Source organism: Pristis pectinata, chromosome 3 (assembly GCF_009764475.1).
Source record: "Pristis pectinata isolate sPriPec2 chromosome 3, sPriPec2.1.pri, whole genome shotgun sequence".
NCBI classification, from domain to species: Eukaryota; Metazoa; Chordata; class Chondrichthyes; order Rhinopristiformes; family Pristidae; genus Pristis; species Pristis pectinata.
In genome coordinates, this window is record NC_067407.1 from 39,763,788 (window position 1) to 39,786,398 (window position 22,611).

The window sequence follows — 22,611 nt, forward strand, 5'->3', positions numbered from 1 at the left end:
TGTGGAAAAAGAAACAGAGCTAACATGTCAAATCACTGACCTTTCACCAGAACTAGTAAAAGTTAAAAATCAAACATGTTTTAAACCGCAGAGATCGGGTGAAGAGAAAGGGAATGTTTGAGATCTCTATGTTTAAGAGACATTTGGAAAGGCACTTGAATAGGAAAGGTATGGAAGGAGATGAACCTAATGTGGGAAAGTTGAATTGATGTAGATGGGCAAAAGTCAGCATGGATGTGATGGGCCAAAGGGCCTGGTTCTCTGCTGTACAACTCTGACTTAGTGATTCTATGAGTGGAGACCGAATGAGACAGAAGCAGCTGGCTGAGAGGATATTGAATGCTCATTGACCACAGCTGAACTGTCTGTGGCAGATGTAAATAAAAGGAGATGAGCAGGTTTGAAAGGCCACGAGAGCGAGCTGCTTTGTTTTCCTCTCCATTCTTTAATGTCTAACTTGGGGGAAAAAAAACTGGATAAAATTAGGCTCAACTCCCAACAGCACCAGGGTCCTGCAAGAATCAAACTCTCCTTCCTTACCTCAAATATTTTTAAGGATGAAAACTCCTGCCCAACATCAAAGTTGAATTCAGTCTATGGTTAATTCACCTCTAGCCTCTTAGCTCTATTGGTATCTTGTATTGTGACACTTACTCTTATGTTCTGATTATTTATTTCAGCATTCTATCTACCATATTCACTGCTGCACTTTATTAACAAAACATTGAATACCAGTGTTAGTAATAGATCTCTTTAAACTTTACTCTTACTTGAACATATTTTGTATGGTGACTTATTACACACACTTTTTCTCCCTATGCAAGTTGCAAATGACTCTTATGTCTCTGCACTTTTCTAATGGTTGAACATGGCCCAGAATGTGCAAACCAAATTGTCTGTGTGTAATATTGAACACATTCACCCGCTCTAACTGGAAAATATGGCAGTTACATTAGTGGTTCAGTTATCTGCGATATTTATTCAAGGGAAAGTTATCATATAGCTGATTACCAACACGTATTGATATTGTTTAGCAAAGTTCTAGCATGTTATGGAGCAAGTCACTCAGCCTGTGGGTTGAACATGGTTTATGGTGTATACTACACATCTGTTTTTTTTAAAAAAAGCTATTACACACTAATATCATCCAGGGTGAAGTTCATGACTGCTGACGATCGATTTCCCAGCTGGTTTGAGGCAGTTACCCAAGCCGTGTAAGTAGAGAATGGATCAAAACTGTGGCCAAATTCACAAGCAAAGCCCCGGCCTTGGTGGTCTGGTGTCTTTCTGTGTCTTGTGCATTTTCCAGTTGATGGTTCTGCAGAGGCAGCTGAGGCAACAAAACTGTGTGACTCATTTCTGAACCTGACAAAAAAAAAATTGAGTTTGTTTAAACACATCTATACATTTGAAATTAAAAGACGCAAACCTTCATTTTATGCACTGAGAAAGTGCATGGCCATTGCAATAACCAGTGAGAGTTCAATTTCAAAATTTCCCGGATATGTTGCAAAAATGACTTTTGTTAAAGCATTTTGCACCCACACAACTGATAGTTGCTGAAATGCAAGATTTAAGGTGTAGCTGCAAGATTCGCCATGTTTCTAAATGGACAGAGACAAGCCAGTCAAATGTACCTGTACATCGAACAGCACAAGGGAAGGGTGCAGTTAGAGACTGGTCTAGTAACTAGAGTGCACATCAATGGTTGATGGAAACAAAAGTTCCTCATAGCAACAAGGCTTCATCAATTTAAAATGGTCATTTGAGAAGAAAAGAAGTTTGTAGGATTTTCTTTATACAAATTGTTGCAGGAGAATAGAAATTTTTGCCAAACAGAGTGGTAAAGACAAAGACCAGCGAGTGCCGTAAAAGGGAGAAAAAAATGACATAGGTGAAAGTGCAAAGCAGTGGAGGAAGAGGAGCAGTGGAATTTATTTTCACCTGCTCTAGGGAAACAAAAAAAGTTTCATTCTGTGTTCCATTGTATCCTACAGCACACTGGATCAATCTTACAACAACATGGCATCAGGAGATAACTGGGGCAAGGAGAAGAGAAGGTAAAGCATGAAAGAGTTTGAGGAAATCCCAAATCAGGGTTGAATCATGGAGATGTCAGAATGGGCGATCTGGAAGAATTTATGGAATATTTTCCCCTCAGGAAATTAAATCAATGTGGCAGTTTCCAATGTGGGTTACTTTTGTACATTATTTTTGAGGAGAAAACCTCAAAGTAGAATGATCTTTCCTCATTCAATGCTTTCTTTTGTACACATTTGTCTCTAAGCATTCAGTTAAATGTTTGATGGAGAAGCATCTTACCACAATTCAGTTTTTGTGCTGATATGTGTGGCATGTCCTGATTCCCAGGTACATATTACGTCACCAATCCTGCCCTTCTGAATGCAATTCAGGTCTTGGGGCTGATCTGGAGGATCTGAAATCATAGAATTCAGAATTTTTGATGTAGAGTTATTCCAAAAGTTCCTTAGCATGTTTATCATAACATCAAAAGTGCTTTATGCAATATGTTTGTGAAAGGCCATGACTGGCAGACATGAAAGTTATCTTGTGCCAGTAAAGTTGCACAAACAGGTATGAAATTAACAACAGAAAATCTCAAAAGAAAGATGAGAAATACTGAAAATACATATCAGCTCAATTAATGTTTGCAAATAAAAAGGAAAAGTTAAAGGTTTTGATGCCAAAACAAGAGCAGACCCAATAATCATGTAAAAATCCTTTAGCATCGCATCTGGGCGGGAGAAGGGGAAGGCAAAAGAGCAAAAATAAGAGCGAGTGAGGCAGAGAGGCCTCAGGAAGAGAAAGGGATGAGTCCACCAGGCTATGATCCTCTTGTCCTGCGATTTGTGCTGGCAACCTCTGCAACCGAGGCAAGTGCTCAAGAACTGGATTCTTCAGGCACTCAGTGTACTGAAGTTTGGCAAAGTAACTGAATTGCTTTCCCATTACACCATTGTCTTGGTGTAACGGGAAAGCTAATCAATAAAAACTAGGAAATTTAATAATTAGTATCAGTGGTCTATAAATAATCAGTGAAATTAAAGCTACTTACTGCCAGCTTTAACATCAATTCCACAGATCAAATATTCAGTGTTGCAATGCAGTTTACATGCAAAACTGGACTTGGGGTTTTCAAACTTTGGAATGTGTGCAGTAACTGCATTGGCAGAGGTCTGTACTGTAATGAGCCGCTTGGTATTGTTTTCAATGATACAAAGCTGTTGGGCTGCACACTCATTGTAGGATGATCCTTTTAAGATGCATGATATGTTAATGCTGGATCCAAGTCTGATTATTGATGCAGGGCTGACTCGCATTTCCCCATTAGCACAGGATTCTGGAAAAAGAAAGTCATTTTTGAAATCATATATTAAACTAGATTAGATTGAAGACATCAGCAAATAACATTTCCATTATGATTGTTCTGGGCCTCTTTGCATAAATGCAAATATTAACCCATGTTTTTGAAAATTGTTAAGATTTTTCTGCTAGCATTGATAACAGTTATTTCCACTTTTTGTATCCTTACAATTTATTCCTCCTTTCCTTAATGAGGGGAATAGCTGCAATTCAGAAATACATAAATGATTATAAAACCTTTTAGGAAATTCCAAGATTGCACAATGTGCAATCATCTCTTTTCATTTAGTAAACTATGTTTTGTAAGACAACACAAGGAGTTCTGATCAAATTAGTCTTACTCAAGCAAACCATTATTAATGACTTATGGTCAGTGCAATTGGAGCACTGGGTATCCAAGTATAGGAATTATTTTACAATGCTTCTAGGTAATAATTAATTTTAATTTTCTCTGAATGGGTCAGTGCAAATAGATTACAGTTTGGTACACACTTTGCAGGTTTTTGTGTTGAGTTAGTTGATCACACAAACGACCCTGTAGGGGCACTAGAGGCCTTTTTGGCAACTGGCCATTGATACGACAGTTGCTAAACACTGCAGATACCAGAAATAAAAACAGAAAATGGGTAAATATTTAGCAGGCAGAATCTGTGGCGAAGGAAAGAAAGTCAGTGTTTCAAGTTTATGAACTGTTCTTAAGGTCATTGAAATGTGTATTTTGTGAATTTTCTGTTCTTATTCCAATGACTGAGGTCTGCTACACACGAGAATGTTGTGGAGAATAGGTTTAGTATTGCACTAATACTGTTGAAATTCAACTACTCATTCAATACTATGGGTCTGGGCTGTGCTTGTATTTCCATAGGGCTCCCCTTGTTCATCCAAGTTCAGCATTTGATGATGACCCAAATTCAAAGATTAAGACACTTCAATAGGCTAGGAACTCAATGATTTATGCTCAGTTATCTACATACACAATTAAGACAGTTTACATTAAGCTTACCAGCTCCCTTGGACTTGCACAGTAAGATGATGATTAGATTAGTTATCCAACATGTTCCAACAAACTCCATCAAATAACACAAGAGAAGTTGAGGTTGTAGGTTCTTCCTGAAAAAAGATTATGTAACATTCTCAGTTCCATATGTCAGTCTGATCAATTTTTGCTGCCTCTATACCCTCTGCTGAGATCTTTCATTTCTTAGCCAGACAGATGTTAAGTGAGTTTAAAGCAGCCTCAACCAAGCTCCCACTACCTGGGATACAAAGCAGTCCATAATTTAATCCACGGATGATACAGAGAAGCTTTAAGGATGGAGACAGAAACATAAGACTTGTGTTGGGCTCTGTTGGCAAAGACACATTGCTGGTGCACAGTTGAGTCACCTTATTTAAATTCTGAACAGATAACAATTTTTTGTCAACCAGATAAGACCATAAGACATAAAAGCAGAATTAGGCCATTCGGTCCATTGAGTCTGCACCACCATTCCATCATGGCAGATTTATTTTTCCCTCCCCATTCTCCTGCCTTCTCCCCGTAACCTTTAACACCCTTACTGATCAAGAACCTATCAACCTCCGCTTTAAATATACCAAATGACTTGACCTCCACAGCAGTCTGTGGCAAAGAATTCCACAGATTTACCACCCTCTGGCTGAAGAAATTGCTCCTCATCTCTGTCCTAAAGGTACATCCTTCTATTCTGAGGCTGTGCCCTCTGGTCCTAGACTCTCCCAGCACTGGAAACATCCTCTCCACATCCACTCTATCCAGGCCTTTCAATATTCCATAGGTTTCAATGATTCCCCCCTCATCCTTCTAAACTCCAGCAAGTACAGGTCCAGAGCCATAAAACACTTCTCATACATTAACCCTTTCATTCTCATCAATTATAATTCCTGTAAACCTCCTCTGGACCCTCTCCAATGCCAGCACATCCTTCCTTGGGTATGGGGCCCAAAACTGCTCACAATATCCCAAATATGGTCTGACCAATGCCTTATAAAGCCTCAGCATTGCATCCTTGTTTTATATTCTCATCCTCTTGAAATGAATGCTAACATTGCATTTGCCTTCCTTACTACTGACTCAACCTGGAAGTTAACCTTTAGGGAATCCTTCACTCGGACTCCCAAGTCCCTTTGCACTTCCGATTTCTGAATTCGCTCCCCATTTAGAAAATAGTCTATGCCTTTATTCCTTCTACCAAAGTGCATGACCATACACTTCCCTACACTGACTAGATCTAGTCAGGGAGTCTAATCTTATATGGGCACAGAAGGTGATCCATGCCAGCTCCCAGGGAAACAATCCCATTAGATCTGTTTGCTTTCTTTTTATTTCCCTGTACCCTTGCAACTCATTTGTCCTCACACATTTACTCCCCTTTGATTCTTTTGCCATTAACCTACATCAAGGAGTAATTAACAGTAGGCAATTAACCCAACAGATGTGGGAATAGGTTTACCACATTGTCAGAGAAAGAATTCCACGCAGACAGTAGCCGAGGTCAGGATCGAACCCTGGTTGCATGAACCACAAGGCAGCAGTGCTAACTACTGCATGACTGTGCTGGCCTGATTGAAAAATGGCTGCAGCGAAAACCTCACCAGATTTTACAGCTGGGTTTCCTCAACACTCACCACCTGGGTGCACATTTCAAACAACCTGTCGGTAGCAGAGAAACAAAGATTTGGGAGCTTCAACTTGAAAGCCTTTGGTGTCAAAAATACCAAAGGCACCATTAGATGGAGTGGAACCCCAAGCACTAGAGGTACTGGTTGAGAATTTATGGCTGGCTATATCTCTCTCTCTCTCTCTATAGCCAGCCTTAAATAAATATTATATATACACATATATACACACACACACACACACACACACATACATATATATCAATATCATTTAAATAAATAAATTAGATAATCATGTCGGGCAAGCCTCAAGCCACTTCTACACACCTATTTTTGTATCCAATTAACAACTCCTGGCTGCCATATCTACTGGAAAAAGGGAGATTGAGAAGTTGAAAACTCATCTATAAAGATTCAAACATTATGCCACATTGAATACTGCAGCTCTGCTGTCCATCACAGCCTTCTTCAGAAGGCTGGGGAAGCTGGCTGCTCGCAGGGATCCAGCTGACTCTACAATCTAGAGTGACCATGCACCAGATTATGGACACTCTGCAGCAGTCCACACAGTTTGGTTGCTTCACCAACTCTTTCAAAGTGTTTGACTGCACTGTGCTCGAAGGGAACAGGTGAAAGCAGGGTAGGCTTGGCCATTGTCCAGTTGGTGGCTGTACAGGATGGGAGCACAGCAACACAACCCAGGTTTTAAAAGTTTCATATAGACATTAGATGTGTGAAAATAAAGTGTTTATAAAAGCTACAGTTAGAACATAGAACACTACAGCACAGTACAGGCCCTTTGGCCCACAATGTTGTGCCAACATTTTATCCTGCGCTAAGATCTATCTAACCCTTCCCTCCCACATAGCCTCCCATTTTTCTATCATGTGTCTATCTAAGAGTCTCTAAAATGTCCCTAATGTATCTGCCCTCACAACCTCTGCCGGCAGTGCATTCCATGCACCCACCACCTTCTGTGTAAAAAAAAAACTTACCCCTGACATGCCTCTTATACCTTCCTCCAATCGTCTTAAAATGATGTCCCCTCATGTTAGCCATTGTTGCCCTGGGAAAAAGTCTCTGACTGTCCACTTGATCTATGCCTCTTATCATCTTGTACACCTCTATCAAGTCACCCCTCATCCTCCTCCTCTCCAAAGAGAAAAGCCCTAGCTCGCTCAACCTATCCTCATGAGACATGCTCTCCAATCCAGGCAACATCCTGGTAAATCTCCTCTGCACCCTCTCAAAAGCTTCCACATCCTATCTATAATGAGGTGACCAGAACTGAACACAATACTCCAAGTGAGTTCTATAGAGCTGCAACATCACCTTGCAGCTCTTGAACTCAATACCCCGACTAATGAAGGGCAACACTCTATACGCCTTCTTAACAACCCTATCGACCTGCGTGGCAACCTCGAAGGACCTATGGACGTGGACCCCAAGATCCCTCTGTTCCTCCACACTGCTAAGAGTCCTGCCATTAACCTCGTATTCTGCCTTCATATTCGATCTCCTGAAGTGTATCGCTTCACACTTATCCAGGTTGAACTCTATCTGCCACTTCTCAGCCCAGCTCTGCATTCTATCAATATCCTGTTGAAATTATATGTTTTTTTATACATATAACCTCAGAGTTCAGGCTGTCATGGATGATGTGCACTGTCAAGTGATGTCAGGTGTGTGCACCTAACAGGTGCACTGTTCTTTTGTGCCTTATCACCTGCACATGATCTTCTCCACCATAATTCCCCCTTATTCCAATCTACTGCTGTGGGGAAGGAAACTGCTTATGCTCCCCAGCCATCTACAAACACACAGAAGCACTTAGGCCTTTCACCAACACAACACTGATAATTTAATGGCTCAGCTTTTAAGGATGAGTTTCATGAATTGGCTCTTCATCCTACGCTCCTTGCCTAGGGATGGGACATGGTATCAGTATTCAGCAGGTGAATATCAGTATTCCCAGGAAAAAAAAATGGGATGTATAGTCACATTTATGATTTGAGGGGAATTCATTCCTATTCTCATTTAATAATTACCCATTCATACCCAGTTTAATTCATTCTTGTTCTCATTTAATAGTTCTATGGCATTATGTCTAGAGCTAGTCACAGTACACTAGATATGACCCAAGCTGCGCTTTGTGAGAAGTGTCAAAACTTCCTTCTGATTTTGTTTTCTAGTACTCATATAAAGGCTAACATTGAATTAGCCTTTTTTATTTTTTTATGCCGCCAACTAATGCATGTCTGTGCACATTAGGGATGGGAACAACAAATCCTTTCCAACTCATCTAAGCAAACAAGGTCTCTTTGTAATTTCATTCTATCTATATAGATTTCCAATTTTTTGGCATTGGCAAACTTGATTATATGACTCTCCACTGTGTTATCCAAGTCATTAATAAATAGAGCAGATGGTTAAGGCTCAAGGTGACAACTGAGATTCTTAGGATTTTGAAGTCATCAAAAGGGTCGGGATAGAGAAACTTCCTTCCATAGGCAGGAAGTCTAAGGTACAGAGACATAACCTTAGGGAGTTCATAACGACCCTTCACTCAAAGACTGATATAAATCACACACAAAAAAGGAAAGGCAATAATATCCAAAGCATATACAATTCTAAAAGAGGTACAGTTCTAAAAAGGATGCAGGAACAGAGTGAGCTGGAAGCAAACTTACACATGTACTTGAAAGCAGTGGGACAAGATGAGAAAAGGTTTAAAATAAAAACAGGATTCTGCTTTTCAATAACGAAGACATAGAATACAACAACTGGAGAAAGAAAAAGGGCACAAACCAGGTAGTTTTAACTAAAGTTGGTATGAGCTGAATAGACCAAAAGGCCTCCTTCTGTGTTGTAATTATTCTATGATCCTTGTTCATTTTTTCCAAAAGTCATAACCTTGGCTGGGAAAAAAAAAGCACCTTCAGATTTGAGGTTAGAGTTTTGTCAGCCAAGGCTGTGAAAGCAAATGGAGCCAGGGCAGATGAAATGCAGTTAGGATACAAATCAGTTTAATTTCACTGGATGACAGAGCAGGTTCAAGGGGCAGAATCACCTTCTCCTATTCCTACAAAGCTTCTATTCCTGGGTACTACATTCACCAAGTGAGCAATGGGAGATAATGCTTGACACTGAATGCAGACTTCTAAACACAAAACACATTCTGTTCTGCACACATTAGCCTCTGTACGCTGGATAATATCGTCATCCACATGTGTGCTAGGTCTCTCTCCTGTGAGCCAGCATTTGTGTGACACTTTCCATCTTATTCACCTGCAGGCAACTTGTGCCCAGTAACTGCCTGTGTGGATCCCGTTTGTAAAACAACATTTGACTGGAGGGCTTGGAGTGCAAGACTGTATGTGTAACCATCACTAACTTTGAGTCCTGCTCTGACTGAGTACCAAATAGATCAGAGATCAATCAGAGAGTCACACAGCACAGGTGCACCACTGCATCCACATTAACCATCAACATGCATCTACACTAGTCCCATTTTCCCCTCTTGAATTCCCATCAACTCCCCCCTCCTTCTCAGATTCTCCTGACTCCCACCTACACCAGGGGCAACTTACAGTGGCCAATTAACCTACCAACCCACATCTTTGGCACGTGGGGTGAAACTGGAGCATCATTCAACAGTGTGTGAAAGGAAAAGAACACAATGTTTGGATGTGCAGGGAGGGAGTAGGGAGAAAGCAAAGTGTGTACGTTTATATCATCTGTACCTATTGAATCAGAGAGATTAAGTGATGACCAGATGGTGAAAGGTGCAAAGCTAGATTCCGTGAAGACACCCTAACCTTTATGTTGGCAGTTCCATCACCATCTCCCCCAGGGGTTTGGATATGCAGGCGACTCTGGCCTCCTCAGGTTAACACCTGCTACCTCCAGCTGTGCAACTCTCTGCCCTGCCAGTCAGAGGGAGGTGTGCTTTTCTTGGACAATGTTTGAGTAACATGGCCATCATGGTTGAATATCTGTAATGTGTATAAACTGTGAGAAGTGGGGTTAAGGCTAGTAACATGGCTGTGTGTGAGAGCGTAGCTAAATATATAAATAGCCACAAACCCGGACAGATAGAGATAAGTGCTAAGGGTGTGGTACATTTAAGACCGACTGACCCTAGCCTTGCAGTGGCTGGGAAAGGGCATTTGAGGATGCATTTGCTGACTTTGATCATGCACATGAGGTCACTGAACTTCTTGTGGCACTGTATCCAGATCCCCAGGGTTGGACTCGTGGCATTGAGCTTGGGTACCATCAGCTCCCATTGCCATCTGAAGGGCCGCTTAACGGAACCTCCGCAGATACAAGCCACCTCTCCTCTTTTACGTCACCTACAACAGACCCTTTATTTTTCACCATGTTCACAGTTTCCCAGGTTGCCTTCATTGTTGAGTAACACACAAAATGCTGCAGGAACTTAGCAGGTCGGGCAGCATCTATGGAGGGAAATGAACAGTCAATGTTTCGAGCTGAGACCCTTCACCAGGACTGGAGAGGAAGTGGGCAGTGAAAGCATGAGCTGGCAGGTGATGGGTGTCCAGTTTTGGGGGGGGGGGGCAAGGGGTGGTGGGGAATGATGTGAGAAGCTGGGAGGTGATAGGTGGAAGAGGCAAAGGGCTGAAGAAGATGGAATCTGATAAGGCAGTAGACCATGGAATAGAGGGAAGGAGGTGGGTGATGGGCAGGTCGTGGGTGGGGGGGGAAAGAGAAGAGGTAAAAAGGAGCCAGAGGTATAAGGGTAAACCTGGTGGGGGGGGGGTGGGGGGGAAGAGAGGGAAAACAGAGGGGAGTGGTTACTGGAAGTTAGAGAAATTGATGTTGATGCCGTCAGGTTGGAGACTACCAAGACGGGATAGGAGGTGGTGTTCCTTTAATCTGCGTTTATCCTCCACTTGGCAGTAGAGGAGGCTGTGGACAGACATGTCAGTGTGAGAATGGGAAGTGGAATTAAACTGGCCGACCACTGGGAGATCCTGGCTGTTCCGGCAGACCGAAGGTGCTCGACGAAGCGATCCTGTCGGCCAGCCATTTTAATTCCACTTCCCATTCCCACACTGGCATGTCTGTCCACGGCCTCCTCTACTGCCAAGCTGAGGTTAAATACAGATCAAAGGAACAACACCTCATATTCCATCTTGGTAGTCTCCCACCTGATGGCATCAACAGCGATCTGTCTAACTTCCAGTAACAACTCTCACCCCATCCCCTTTGGTTTTCCCTTATTCCTTCTCTTTCCCCTCCCCTGCCCATCACCCACACTTTCCTCCCTCTGGTTCCCCACCTCCTTCCCTTTATTCCACGGGCCACTGTCCCCTCCTATCAGATTCCATTTTGTTCAGCCCTTTGCCTCTTCCACCCATCACCTCCCAGCTTCTCACATCATTCCCACTCCCCCCACCTCACCCACCTACCTTCCCCCTCTCACCTGGATTCACCTATCACCTGCCAGCTCGTGTTCCTCCCCCTCCCCTTTTATTCTGGCTTCTGCCCTCTTTCTTTCCAGTCCAGATGAAGGGTCTCGGCCTGAAACATTGACTGTTCATTTCCCTCCATAGATGCTGCCTGACCTGCTGAGTTCCTCCATTTTGTGTTGCTCAAGATTTCCAGCATCAACAGACTCTCTTGTCTCTTCATAGTTGAGTGTCTGCCAGCCATAATGCACTTACCCTTTAAGAGGTGCAAGATAACTTTAAGCAGTGCAAGTCAACTTTAACTGGTGTGGGCCCTTGCTGCTGAAACATCCGGCTAATGAATAGTGTGGTCAGTGCTGGCTGTAACACTACAAACACTGTCAGTCCCACTTCTACTTTCACAGGTTATGGAATTCAGTCCCCAATATTTCAGGTCAGTGAGTTTCCATGGAATCAGAATTCTGATGAAAGCTCATTGACCTGAATATTAATAGCTTCTCTCTCCAAAGACATTATCTTACTGTTGAGAACTTCCACTACATAGTTCAAATTTCTAGCATTTTGTATCTAACCATATGGCTTCACAGAAGTGCTACAAACATCAGCGGTAGCAGTGGGCAATCATGCCCTTTAAGGCAGGAAAGTTGATATTATTTAAAATGATGCACCCAAGGGAACCAGAATATAAACATTTTACTGCCTCATGGTGCTGTACTTAAAATAAGTCACCAGATTATTTTTTTTCTCTGCATTATGCAGCTTGCTTTCTCAGTGTTAAAAGCAATAACAACCACTTCCAAGTTATTTGGTATCACTCTAGAAATTCGACTGAGCGCAGCTTGGTGCAAATAACCTTTGCCCTGCAGCCCTCTCCCACTGATGCCTAGGACGATGTCATTTGGGGGACTGGAGGGGAACTGGACCACTTTGTTCTAGGATCACCAGCTATTGCTTGATGTACACAAAATTCATCGTAAAGCTGGGAAATTAATCACTATAATACAAATACTGTGATCATTTTGTTAATAATATTTCTTCCATTATATGCAGTGGGAGCTTACTTTTTTTTTGCCAATGCCAATGTCGTAGTGGCCATTGGGACATACAACTTTGGCTGAATATTTGTTTACCTTGCCTTTTGGGCCTGACTTTTACTTCAGCATGGGTGCCCCAGAGCACCAGAATGTAACCACATGGAGGGCTGTGACCTTTGTGTCCTTTCACAAATTCTCTTCACAAAAATTTTTTAGACCAGAATTACAATTGATTTAGCTAGATAAGGTCTTGAACCAGGTTCAGTTCTTGGTGATGTAGGGTTGTCCATGATTGTTGTAATTAGGACAGTCTAGCATTTAAAAAAAGTAAGGCAGCTGGAAAACTAAAAGGGTAGCTTTCAATATAGACCATTTTCTCTTTTTATTGTTTAATGCTGTCAAAACATTAAATGGAAGGTTTTCATTGAACATTTGCAAAGAAAACATTCAGCATTTATGTCATGACTTCACTCCTTCCTCTCATTCCATTTCTTGATTCAAAATAAAATGACAAGCCCAGTTAACAGATCTCAGACCAGGTAAAACAGGGAAGTATTGTAGCAGTTTGCTAGGCTCCCGGGCTTTGGAGAGGAAAACTTCAATGCGATTGTGATCCAATGCATGTATTACTTTTGGCTAAAAATTCATTTTGGAGTTAACTCTAATGCCTCCCTGGTAGGAAAAAAAAACAGCTCCACCAGTGAAGATGGACAAATTGGATGGGATACCACACTGGAAGTCACAGATCTGCAACTTGCTGTTAATAATTTATTGGATAGAGTTTCTACTTTGGACACAATCAAGAAAATTGGTGCAAATTCTTGCCATTTTGAAAGTAATTTTATCCACCCTCCTCCACCAATATTTCTATTTAATTGCATCTGAAAATCTGTCACGAGGCAATGCAAAAAAAAAAATCAGGCAGTGGTCTACAACCTTTGAAAACATGCACAAGGAATAATCAGAATTTGATGAATATGGCTGAAAGTGGGCTTATAATTTTAAATATATTGAATTACTCACACAGTAGATTGACAATGTCAAAATACTGAATTTTAAACTAATTTTTAATCACAAGATATAAAACTATTAGTTGGATAAATTGAGATTTGCTCATCTGTTTCTCAGTAAATTTAAACATAGGAATAGCTTTAACACTTAGATTTTGTGCCCAAAAGAACCTGCTTAAGAGTCAAAGGGCACAATTAGCAGAATCACCCAATAGCGACTAATTAGATTAAAGCCAATTTTATGGCCAGGGCTGAGTACAATAAAGCAGAAACTTATGACCACTGGATTAATTTAGATGTTAACATCCTAAAGACAATAAAAAAAAAATGAAAACTACTGTGAATTCAAGTTAATTATGTTTTAAAACTCATGAAGAATTTAATGAAGAGGATATTCTTACTGCCACTGGAAATCATTCACAACTTGTATGTAAAGTTTGCTAACTTCAGGATTTTCTTATCTGAATATAATGAAACTGGCTTTCCCATAATTTCTATTGATCTCATTCTTTGGAAGAATCCACAAAAATTCTCCCCAGTGATATCTGTCTGAGGTTGATTATAAAAATGTGATTTTATCAAGCAGTTTACCTGTTAACCCCAATCCCTTTATTAGAACACGATTTGAAACTATTCAACCAAACCTAATTTTTTTTCCCTAATGTCAAATGTGCTCTGCATCTCCAACATTTTCCATTTTATTGATAAATTACCAACATCTTTTCATGTTACCCATAGTGAGTCAACTCCGATTGCTTGCTTTCAAAATGGCAAAAATGTATTACTGAAGATGATGGCAATTAATATGCTAGAGTAATAATGATAGTGTAGGGGACATACACTGTCATTTAATCTGACAAGAGAACCAAGGATACTCTGTTTAGTAATGAGACCAGAAGTAGAATGCATGGAACATCTTGGAGAGAATAACCATAATATCATTGCATTCATTATGAGAACTTTAGAAAAGGAAAAATGAAGGTGATAAGGCAAAATTTTAGATTCTAAGGTGGCCAGTACAGTGGGGTAGTTTAGAATAGAGTAGGAAAATTATTAATTGATCTACAGTGAACACATTTACTGAGTGAATGATAAACCTGGTCCTTTGACAAGCAAAAGAACATTAGAATGATGTACTCACAGCAATAATTAGTAATGACAGAATTAAACTAAATAAAAGTGCTTATGTGAGGGTAAGCAATTGTGCTAACCATAAGAAATGGAAGGATTATACCAGAAACAAAAGCCAGTAAGTGTCCCCTTCTCATCAACCTCCATTGGTCCTTGTCCATGAAGTATTCAATTTAGAATCCTTGTCAGCCTGTACATCCATTCAATCCTTCCCTGCAGGAGGGTCAAGAAATCTCATGCTAAGTCATTTATAAAAACTTTAAGGGATGTGGCAAGGACAAGGGGGAACATTAAAAGTAGACCATTAGGTAGGATATTAACAGAAAGTGAAGGGTGTTAAATTACTTTTCTGCTAAAGTTTATGTGGTGGATGAGATATAGAGGAAACAATCTAGTTTGCGTTGGAGTCAGAGGTGGTAACAATGAGGTCTTTTACTATCCTAAGACAGGAACAAATGTATAATTGTGGTAAAAAGTAGTAGACTTCGTAGAAAGCAAACTACTTCCTCATTTATTATTATAGTACATCTCACAAGGCAGGAAGCAATTCTTGATCTATATTTGATTAACAAAACAGATTAGTAATTAAGCCAAACAAACAATACTTGCAAAATGCCATCACATCTTACTAAGTTGAAAAGTGACCCTTGAAGAATTAAAGAAATGATTTTAGTCAGATGGAAGGAAATCTTGCCCTTAACATGCTGGTTGTAAAAGAAAAAGTGAACAGCAGACCAGTGGTGGGAGGGGAGACACAGGATAGGTCAGATTTATTCTAGCCTGCTTATCTGGCATCAAATCCTAAGTGAGCTACAAACTGATTAGCAGAGGGAAGACCACAGCCACTGTTCTTGTTGTTGTCATGAACTCAACCTCTTTAACACCAGCGAATATTGGTGCCGTACTCTTTTTAAAAGTCATTCATGGGATGCAGATATTGAAGACAACACCAGTATTTAATACCCATCATTATTTGCCCTTTGTCTGTAACTTGCCAAAGAAAATTCTAAAGGCAGCTGAGAGTTAACCCCATTTCTCTGGCTCTTGAATCACAAAGATCCCAAACTTCAGTCAGCCAGTTGGTTTCTTATAATAATTTGGTGATTTCATGATTATGTTAACTCTGGAAGTTCAACTTAACATCCAGTCTCCTTTGGTTAATGGTTAATTCCTACCTCCAAAACATTACATACCTCCCCCCCCCCCCCCCCCCCCATTTAAACTCTGCCACTGCTGAAGCTGTACACACCTGTATCATTTCCAGACTTAACTACATATCCCTTGATTCCCTTAATCTCAAAAAATCTAGCATAGAGTCAGAGTTATACAGCACAGAAACATGCCCTTTGGCCTAGGTCATCCACACCAAGTTGCCTATCTGAGCTAGTGTCATTTGCCTGCACTTGGCCCATATCCCTCTAAACCTTGGAGGGGTAAGAGACTGCAGATACTGGAAACTGGAGCAAAAAACAAATTGCTGGAGGAACTCAGTGGGTCCAGTCCAGATGAAGGGTCTTGACCCAAAAAGTTGACTGCCCATTTCCCTCCATAGATGCTGCCCGACTCACTGAATTCCTCTACTTGTCTAAATGCCTTTTAAACCTTGTAACTGTACCCACCTCTACCACTTCCTCTAGCAGCTTGTTTCATATACCCACCAACCACTGTGAAAAACCTACCTCTCAGATCCCCTTCAAATCCTTCCCCTCTCGCATCAAACCCATGCCCTGTAGTTTTAGACTCCCCTACCCTAGGGGAAAGACTGTGACCATTCACCTCCATAAGGTCACCCCCTCAGCCTTCTATGCTCCAAGAAGGACAGTTCCAGCCTATCCAGTCTCTCCCTATAACTCAAGACCTCCAGTTCTGTAACATCCTTGTTATTTTTTTCTGTGCCCTTTCCAGCTTAATGAGATCCTTCCCATAGCTAGGTGACCAAAATTGTACAATATACCATCGTGAATATACTCAGTGACTGAGCTTCCACAGCCCTCTTGGGTACAATAATGAGTTCCAAAGATTCACTACAATCTGGGTGAAGAATTATTTAATCCTAAATGCTCAATCCCTTATTCTGAAACCATCTCTTGCTTCTAGACACCCCAGCCTGGGGAAACTTCAACACCACAACCATCTTGTCAAAGCCAGTAAGAACTTTGTATATCTCAGTGATATTACCTCTTATCCTGCCAAATTAAACAGGGTACAGATTTGGCCTGCTTAACTTCTCACACGACAAACTTGCCATCCCAGCAGTCAATCATCGAATCTTCATTGCGCTCCATCAGTCAGAAATATATCCTTTCTCAGGTAGGGAGATGAGACCTGTACACAATACTTACAATGTGGTCTCACTCCAGTCCTGTATAATTGGAGCGGGACGTCCATACTGTTGTCCTCTTGCAGTAAAAGCCAAAGGACAATACATGAATACAAGAACGACACTAGCAATTACACGACCTACTGTTAGTTTAACTTTCACTGCAGAATGCATACATCTAGAAATCCATTTAATCTCTTGGCCTCCTGCCAATGCAATTGGAATTTGATAATGAAGGCAGATATGGAACACACAGAATTTTTATAGGATTACTCAAAGTGCTATCAGTGCTCCATTCAGGGAGCTTTGAGGCAAAGAAAAGGAAACATTCTGTGATTTACAAAACACTGGTTAAACCACACTTGGAGTATAGTGTGCAGTTCTGGTCACCACATTGTAGGAAGGAGTGTGTATGCACTGGAGAGTACAGAGGAGATTCAGCAGGATGCTACCTGGATTTGGAGGACTTTATGGAGAGAGATTGCATAGGCTGGGCTCGTTTTCCTGGGAGCAGAGGCAGCTGAGGGGTGACCTGCTAGCGGTATACAAGATTATGAGAGGCATAGATAGGGTAGATAGTCAAAATCATTTCCCCCATAGCAGGGGTATCAAAAACAAGAGAATATAGGTTTAAGATGGAAGAGTTTATAAGGTGATCTAGGGGGATTTTTATTTTTTTTTGAAACCTCAAAGAGAATGGTTGCCTGAGGAGGTGGTGGAATCACTTACGGTTGAGATACTTAAGCTGCCACTTAAACAAGCAAGGCATAGAAGGGCACAAATGAACCTAATGCGAGCAAATAGAATTAGTATAGATGGACCAAAAAAAAGGGTCAGCCGTACGTGGTGGGGTGAAAGGTTCTGAGATACCTTTTATCGCTGTTCCTCAGCGGACCGCTTGCTTCCTTCCATTAGTTCAAGGACCAGCCACTGAACATTCAGTCACCTCCTGCTGCATTCTCCTGTCCCCTAATTGCAATCCCGCTGACTGGGCAGCTCAAAAGGACAGCAACACGAAGCACCAAATACCGCTTACACTTTTAATAAGCGACAGTATTACAGACGCTGTCCATGATGAAGGGCCCAAAGTGTAATAACTCCTGGCCAAGTGTTCCCGCCAGACCCTTCTCCACGGACCTTCCGCTCACTGAACATCCGGCAGCTGAGAAAGGTCATGGGACCACTCCAACCCACCGGCACCCCGCCCTCTCAGATGTCTGGGATATTTTGACGAGAATGATCGAAATAATCAGCCTAGAATGAGTCGACCTGCATCCCCAACAGGTTTCTTTGTTAAGGTGAAGGGTCATCGATCTGAACCGCCAACTCTCTCTCTCTCCACAGGTGCTGGGGCGTTCCCAGCGTTTTCCACATTGCATTCCCAACAAATTGTTTAACCACCGCACAGCCGATGAACGGATTGAAATAAACAACGATCCATCTGCACTTCTGGCAACTTTTATCAAAGTAGAATGCAGCCACATATTTCCCCCTCTCTCTGCCCTTTTTTGTATGAATCATACTTGGTGGAAACATTTATTGGGTTAAAAACTGACACTGACGATTAAACAGATTTTCCGCGCAAGAGACAAAATAACTCTGAACTGAGGACGCTACCTAACGCGGACAGTCAATCTTAAAAGAAACAAATCTGTTTTTAAAAAAGAGGGTAATGTTGCACTATTGTTAAGGTTCACCGTCCGCCATAAACACGGCCGACCTCCCGGCACTGAGCCGGTGGTCCCCCACTGCCCAGGGACACACACCGACCCCGCTGCCCCGAAAGCTGGCACCTTCCCCGGCGCCAGACAACCCGTCCATGAACACAACGCATCGCCCCCAGAGACCGGGTCACTCACCGCTCACATCACTCCGGGACTGCCGGTCTTCCACGTGTCGCGGCTCCACTTATCTTGAATCCCCCCGTTGTGACTGAACACCCGGAGACAGATCACAAAGCGGCACCGACAGACTGATCCCGACTCTTCAATGTTTTCTTTTTTGGGAGGTGGGTGAAGTAGAAGTGTCGGGGGTACTCCTTCTGACAAGTTTTAAACAAGTCGCGTGGCTGCCGTTTAAACCACACTTGAGCTGCGCTCCTATGCTTCTATTTCAGAGCCCAGCCTAAACCACACGTCTTTCGCACCTCTGAAATGTGTGATCCTTCTCACACGCAGTCATCAAAAAAAAAGCAAACTGTTGCAGTCTGACTTTCTAATGCACTGCTTGTGAAATTGAAACCTGCTTTCCGAGCGGCTCCCAGGGTTGGAAGGAGTGTCGGGGTCCTTCAGCAATGTGGGGCGTTGGATATTTCGATGTCGCTGCCTCGTTAATGTAAATTTACATTAACTTTATAACGCCGAAACAAACCGATCGGCCCCACTGATCTGTCTTTGTGTGCTAACCAGCCCCGGATGCCCTACCTGTATTCATGTTCCACTGAAGCAGGTCTCCCCATGTACTGTACTTCCTATCCTGGTACCTGTCCATTCCTCTCCCTTTCATGTACCTTTCCACCCTAAAAGCAACAAATCATTTCTTTTTGAAAGACAATTTTTTTTAAAAAAACCAGAGTTAAAAAAAAAGCTGGAAATAAAGGAAAACATTCCATCTTTTGAAATTGCTCTATTCATTCTCCTCAACCTTCCCCTTGTTGTATCAAGCTCTGATCAATGGTTCGAGTTGCATTGTCCAACCCTAATAGTTACATTCTGTGATCACAATTGTTCATTGTAGTTAGCTCTATTGAGTGTTAATCCATGGAGTATTTGATTATCTCAGCACTCTTCCCGGTAACTTTTTAAACTGGATGTTTATCCACACTTTGTGCAGAGATAATTAAGCATTTTTTCCCATGCTCATTTTTAATTACTCAACTTGAAATTGTTATGATGAAGAATATTTTCCCAATTGAATTATTTGTAATGTACTTGATGATGGGTTACATTTCACTTGATGTTCTCTTCACAAACATACTATAAGTTATCCCCTCATTCTTGCATAAAATAAAATTACCAATGTGTTTATTCTATTGGAATGGTTCCATGATGTTGCTGGAAAAGCCAAAAATGGGCAGTGAATTCAAGACCCTAACATTTTTCTTTATATCACTCTTGGTTCTTTTGTCAATCTCCTACATTTGATATCCCCTGGTTCTTAAACCCTCTGCCAATGGGAAACAGTTTCTCTCTCTGATTACTCATGGCATCTATACCCTACATGATTTTCAGTACCTCTATCAGATCCCCTTGCAACCTCCTCTGTTCCAAGGAGAAAACCCCAGCTTCTCTCGTCTGTCTTCAGAAGTGAAATCCTTCATCCCTGGAATGATTTTGGCAAATCTCTTCTGCTTCCTTCCCAAAGTCTTCACCTCTCTCATATAGTGTGGCGTCCAGAATTGGACACAATACCGCAGTTGTTTTTGAACTGGTGTTTTGTAGAAATTCATCATAACTTTCTTGCTCTGACACGATATTACCCTCTTTTTGTAGGATTAGTTCATAATGCACTTTGTCCACAAACAATTAAAAAACAGAAGAATGGAGAACATATTAGCATTCTTGGTTTAAAGTATTTGGTTTTGATCAGATTAAGAATAATGGTTGAGAATCATTAAACTGACTAACCTAAACAAAGTAAGATATCTTTATAAGTCACAAGTACATCGAAACACACAGTGAAATGCCTCTTTTTGCATAGAGTGTTCTGGGGGCAGCCCACAAGTGTTGGCACTCTTCCAGCACCAACATAGCACACCCAGAACTCCTAACCCATACGTCTTTGGAATGTGGGAGGAAACCGGAGCACCGGAGGAAACCCATGCAGACACGGGGAGAACGTACAAACTCCTTACAGACAGCAGCTGGAATCGAACCTGGGTCGCTGGTGTTCTAATAGTGTCACCCTAACCGTTACACTACCTTCATCAAGGTTAAGAGAAAAGGTAAATGAAGCAACAGAGGTGAATGGCTTCAACTTGGATTTTAGAATTTAGTAGGTCATAGAAGGGAGTTCAGGAGAGGAAAGCTGCTTCTTAGTTTGAGATTCCGTGATGTTATAGTATTCTGTGTTTGGATGAATATTGTGCTCAGAATAATCTCAGGTGAATGCATTGCAACTAACATTTGCTATTCAGTGATAGGTTGTATACGAATTTTGCTTTTTAGACAAGTGACTGTGATTCTCAAACAGGAAGTATGCCTGGCAGTTTAAAGCAACCCCTACAATTGTCTTAGTGAAAGGAAAACAGGATTAATTTCACTCATAATAAACTGGGTGAAACCTATTTACATTGAGATCTAAGTACTTTCTCTATAATTTGAAAATAAACAAGTGTTATAAGACCATAGGACTTAGGAGCAGCCTGCCCCACCATTCGATCATGGCTGATTTATTATTCCCTTTCAACCCCATTCTCCTGCCTTCTCCCTGCAACCTTTGACACACTTACTAATCAAGAACCTATCAACCTCCGCTTTAGATATTTCCAATGACTTGGCCTCTACAGCCGTCTGCGGCAATGAATTCCACAGATTCACCACCTTCTGGGTGAAGAAATTTCTCCTCATCTGTTCTAAAGGAACTTCCTTCTATTTCTGAGGCTGTGCCCTCTGGTCCTAGACTCTCCCACTACTGGAAACATCCTCTCCAAGTCCACTCTGTCCAGGCCTTTAAAGCCCCATCTACAGCCCTGCGGAACACCACTAGTCACCAGCAGCCAACCAGAAAAGGCCCCCTTTATTCCCACTCTTTGCCTTCTGCCAGTCAGCCAATCTTCTATCTATGCTAGTACCTTACCTGTTATACCATGGGCTCCTATCTTGTTTAGCAGCCTCATGTGCAGCACCTTGTCAATGGCCTTCTGAAAATCCAGGTAAACAAAATCTACTGACTCTCATGTCTATCCTGCCTGTTACTTCCTCAAAGAATTCCAACAGATTTGTCAGGAAAGATTTCCCCTTAAGGAACCCATGCTGACTTCAGCCTATTTTATCATATGCTTCCAAGTACCTTGAAATGTCATCCTTAATAATGGACTCAAACATCTTACCAACAACTGAAGTAAGGCTAGCCAGCCTATAATTTCCTGTCTTTTGCCTCCCTCCCTTCTTAAATAGTGGAGTGACATTTGCGATTTTCCAGTCCTCCGGAACCATTCCTAAATCTAGTGATTCTTGAAAGATCACTATTAATGCCTCCACAATCTCTTCAGCTGCCTCTTTCAGAATCCTGAGGTGTAGTCCATCTGGTCCAGGTGACTTATCTACTTTCAGACCTTTCAGATTCCCAAGCACCTTCTCCTTAGTATTAGCGACTACACTCACTTCTGCCCCAATTCTCTCAAATTTCTGGCATGTTGCTGGTGTCTTCCACAGTGAAGACTGATGCAAAATACTTATTCAGTTTGTCTGCCATTTCTTTGTTCCCCATTACTACCTCTCCAGCATCATTTTTCAGTGGTCTAATGTCCACTCTTGCCTCTCTTCTACTCTTTATATATCTGAAAAAACTTTTGGTATCCTCTTTTTATATTATTGGCTAGCTTACCTTCATATTTCATCTTTTCTCCCCTTATTGCTTTTTTTGGTTGTTTTCTGTTGGGTTTTAAAAGCTTCCCAATCCTCTAGCTTCCCACTAATTTTTGCAATATTGTATGGCCG

General features: G+C 41.6%; 1 protein-coding gene across 2 annotated transcripts in view; it reads right to left on the reverse strand.

The window, feature by feature from the left end:
• The window catches only part of il12rb2 (interleukin 12 receptor, beta 2a), a 49,145-nt gene extending 30,197 nt beyond the window's left edge, over positions 1-18,948 (reverse strand). Inside the window, exons 1-5 of one of the 2 annotated variants that reach the window (XM_052010813.1) lie at positions 18,811-18,948; positions 4,388-4,494; positions 3,077-3,361; positions 2,323-2,437; positions 1,139-1,365 (exon numbers count right to left, since the gene is read on the reverse strand). In XM_052010813.1, the coding sequence (XP_051866773.1) occupies positions 1,139-1,365; positions 2,323-2,437; positions 3,077-3,361; positions 4,388-4,457 (697 nt within the window). In that variant the 5' untranslated portion in view covers positions 4,458-4,494; positions 18,811-18,948. Of the gene's footprint in view, positions 1-1,138; positions 1,366-2,322; positions 2,438-3,076; positions 3,362-4,387; positions 4,495-17,821; positions 18,171-18,810 lie in introns of those variants that run through there. The other variant, XM_052010815.1, reaches the window with a different exon arrangement.
• Positions 18,949-22,611: the final 3,663 nt, after the last annotated feature.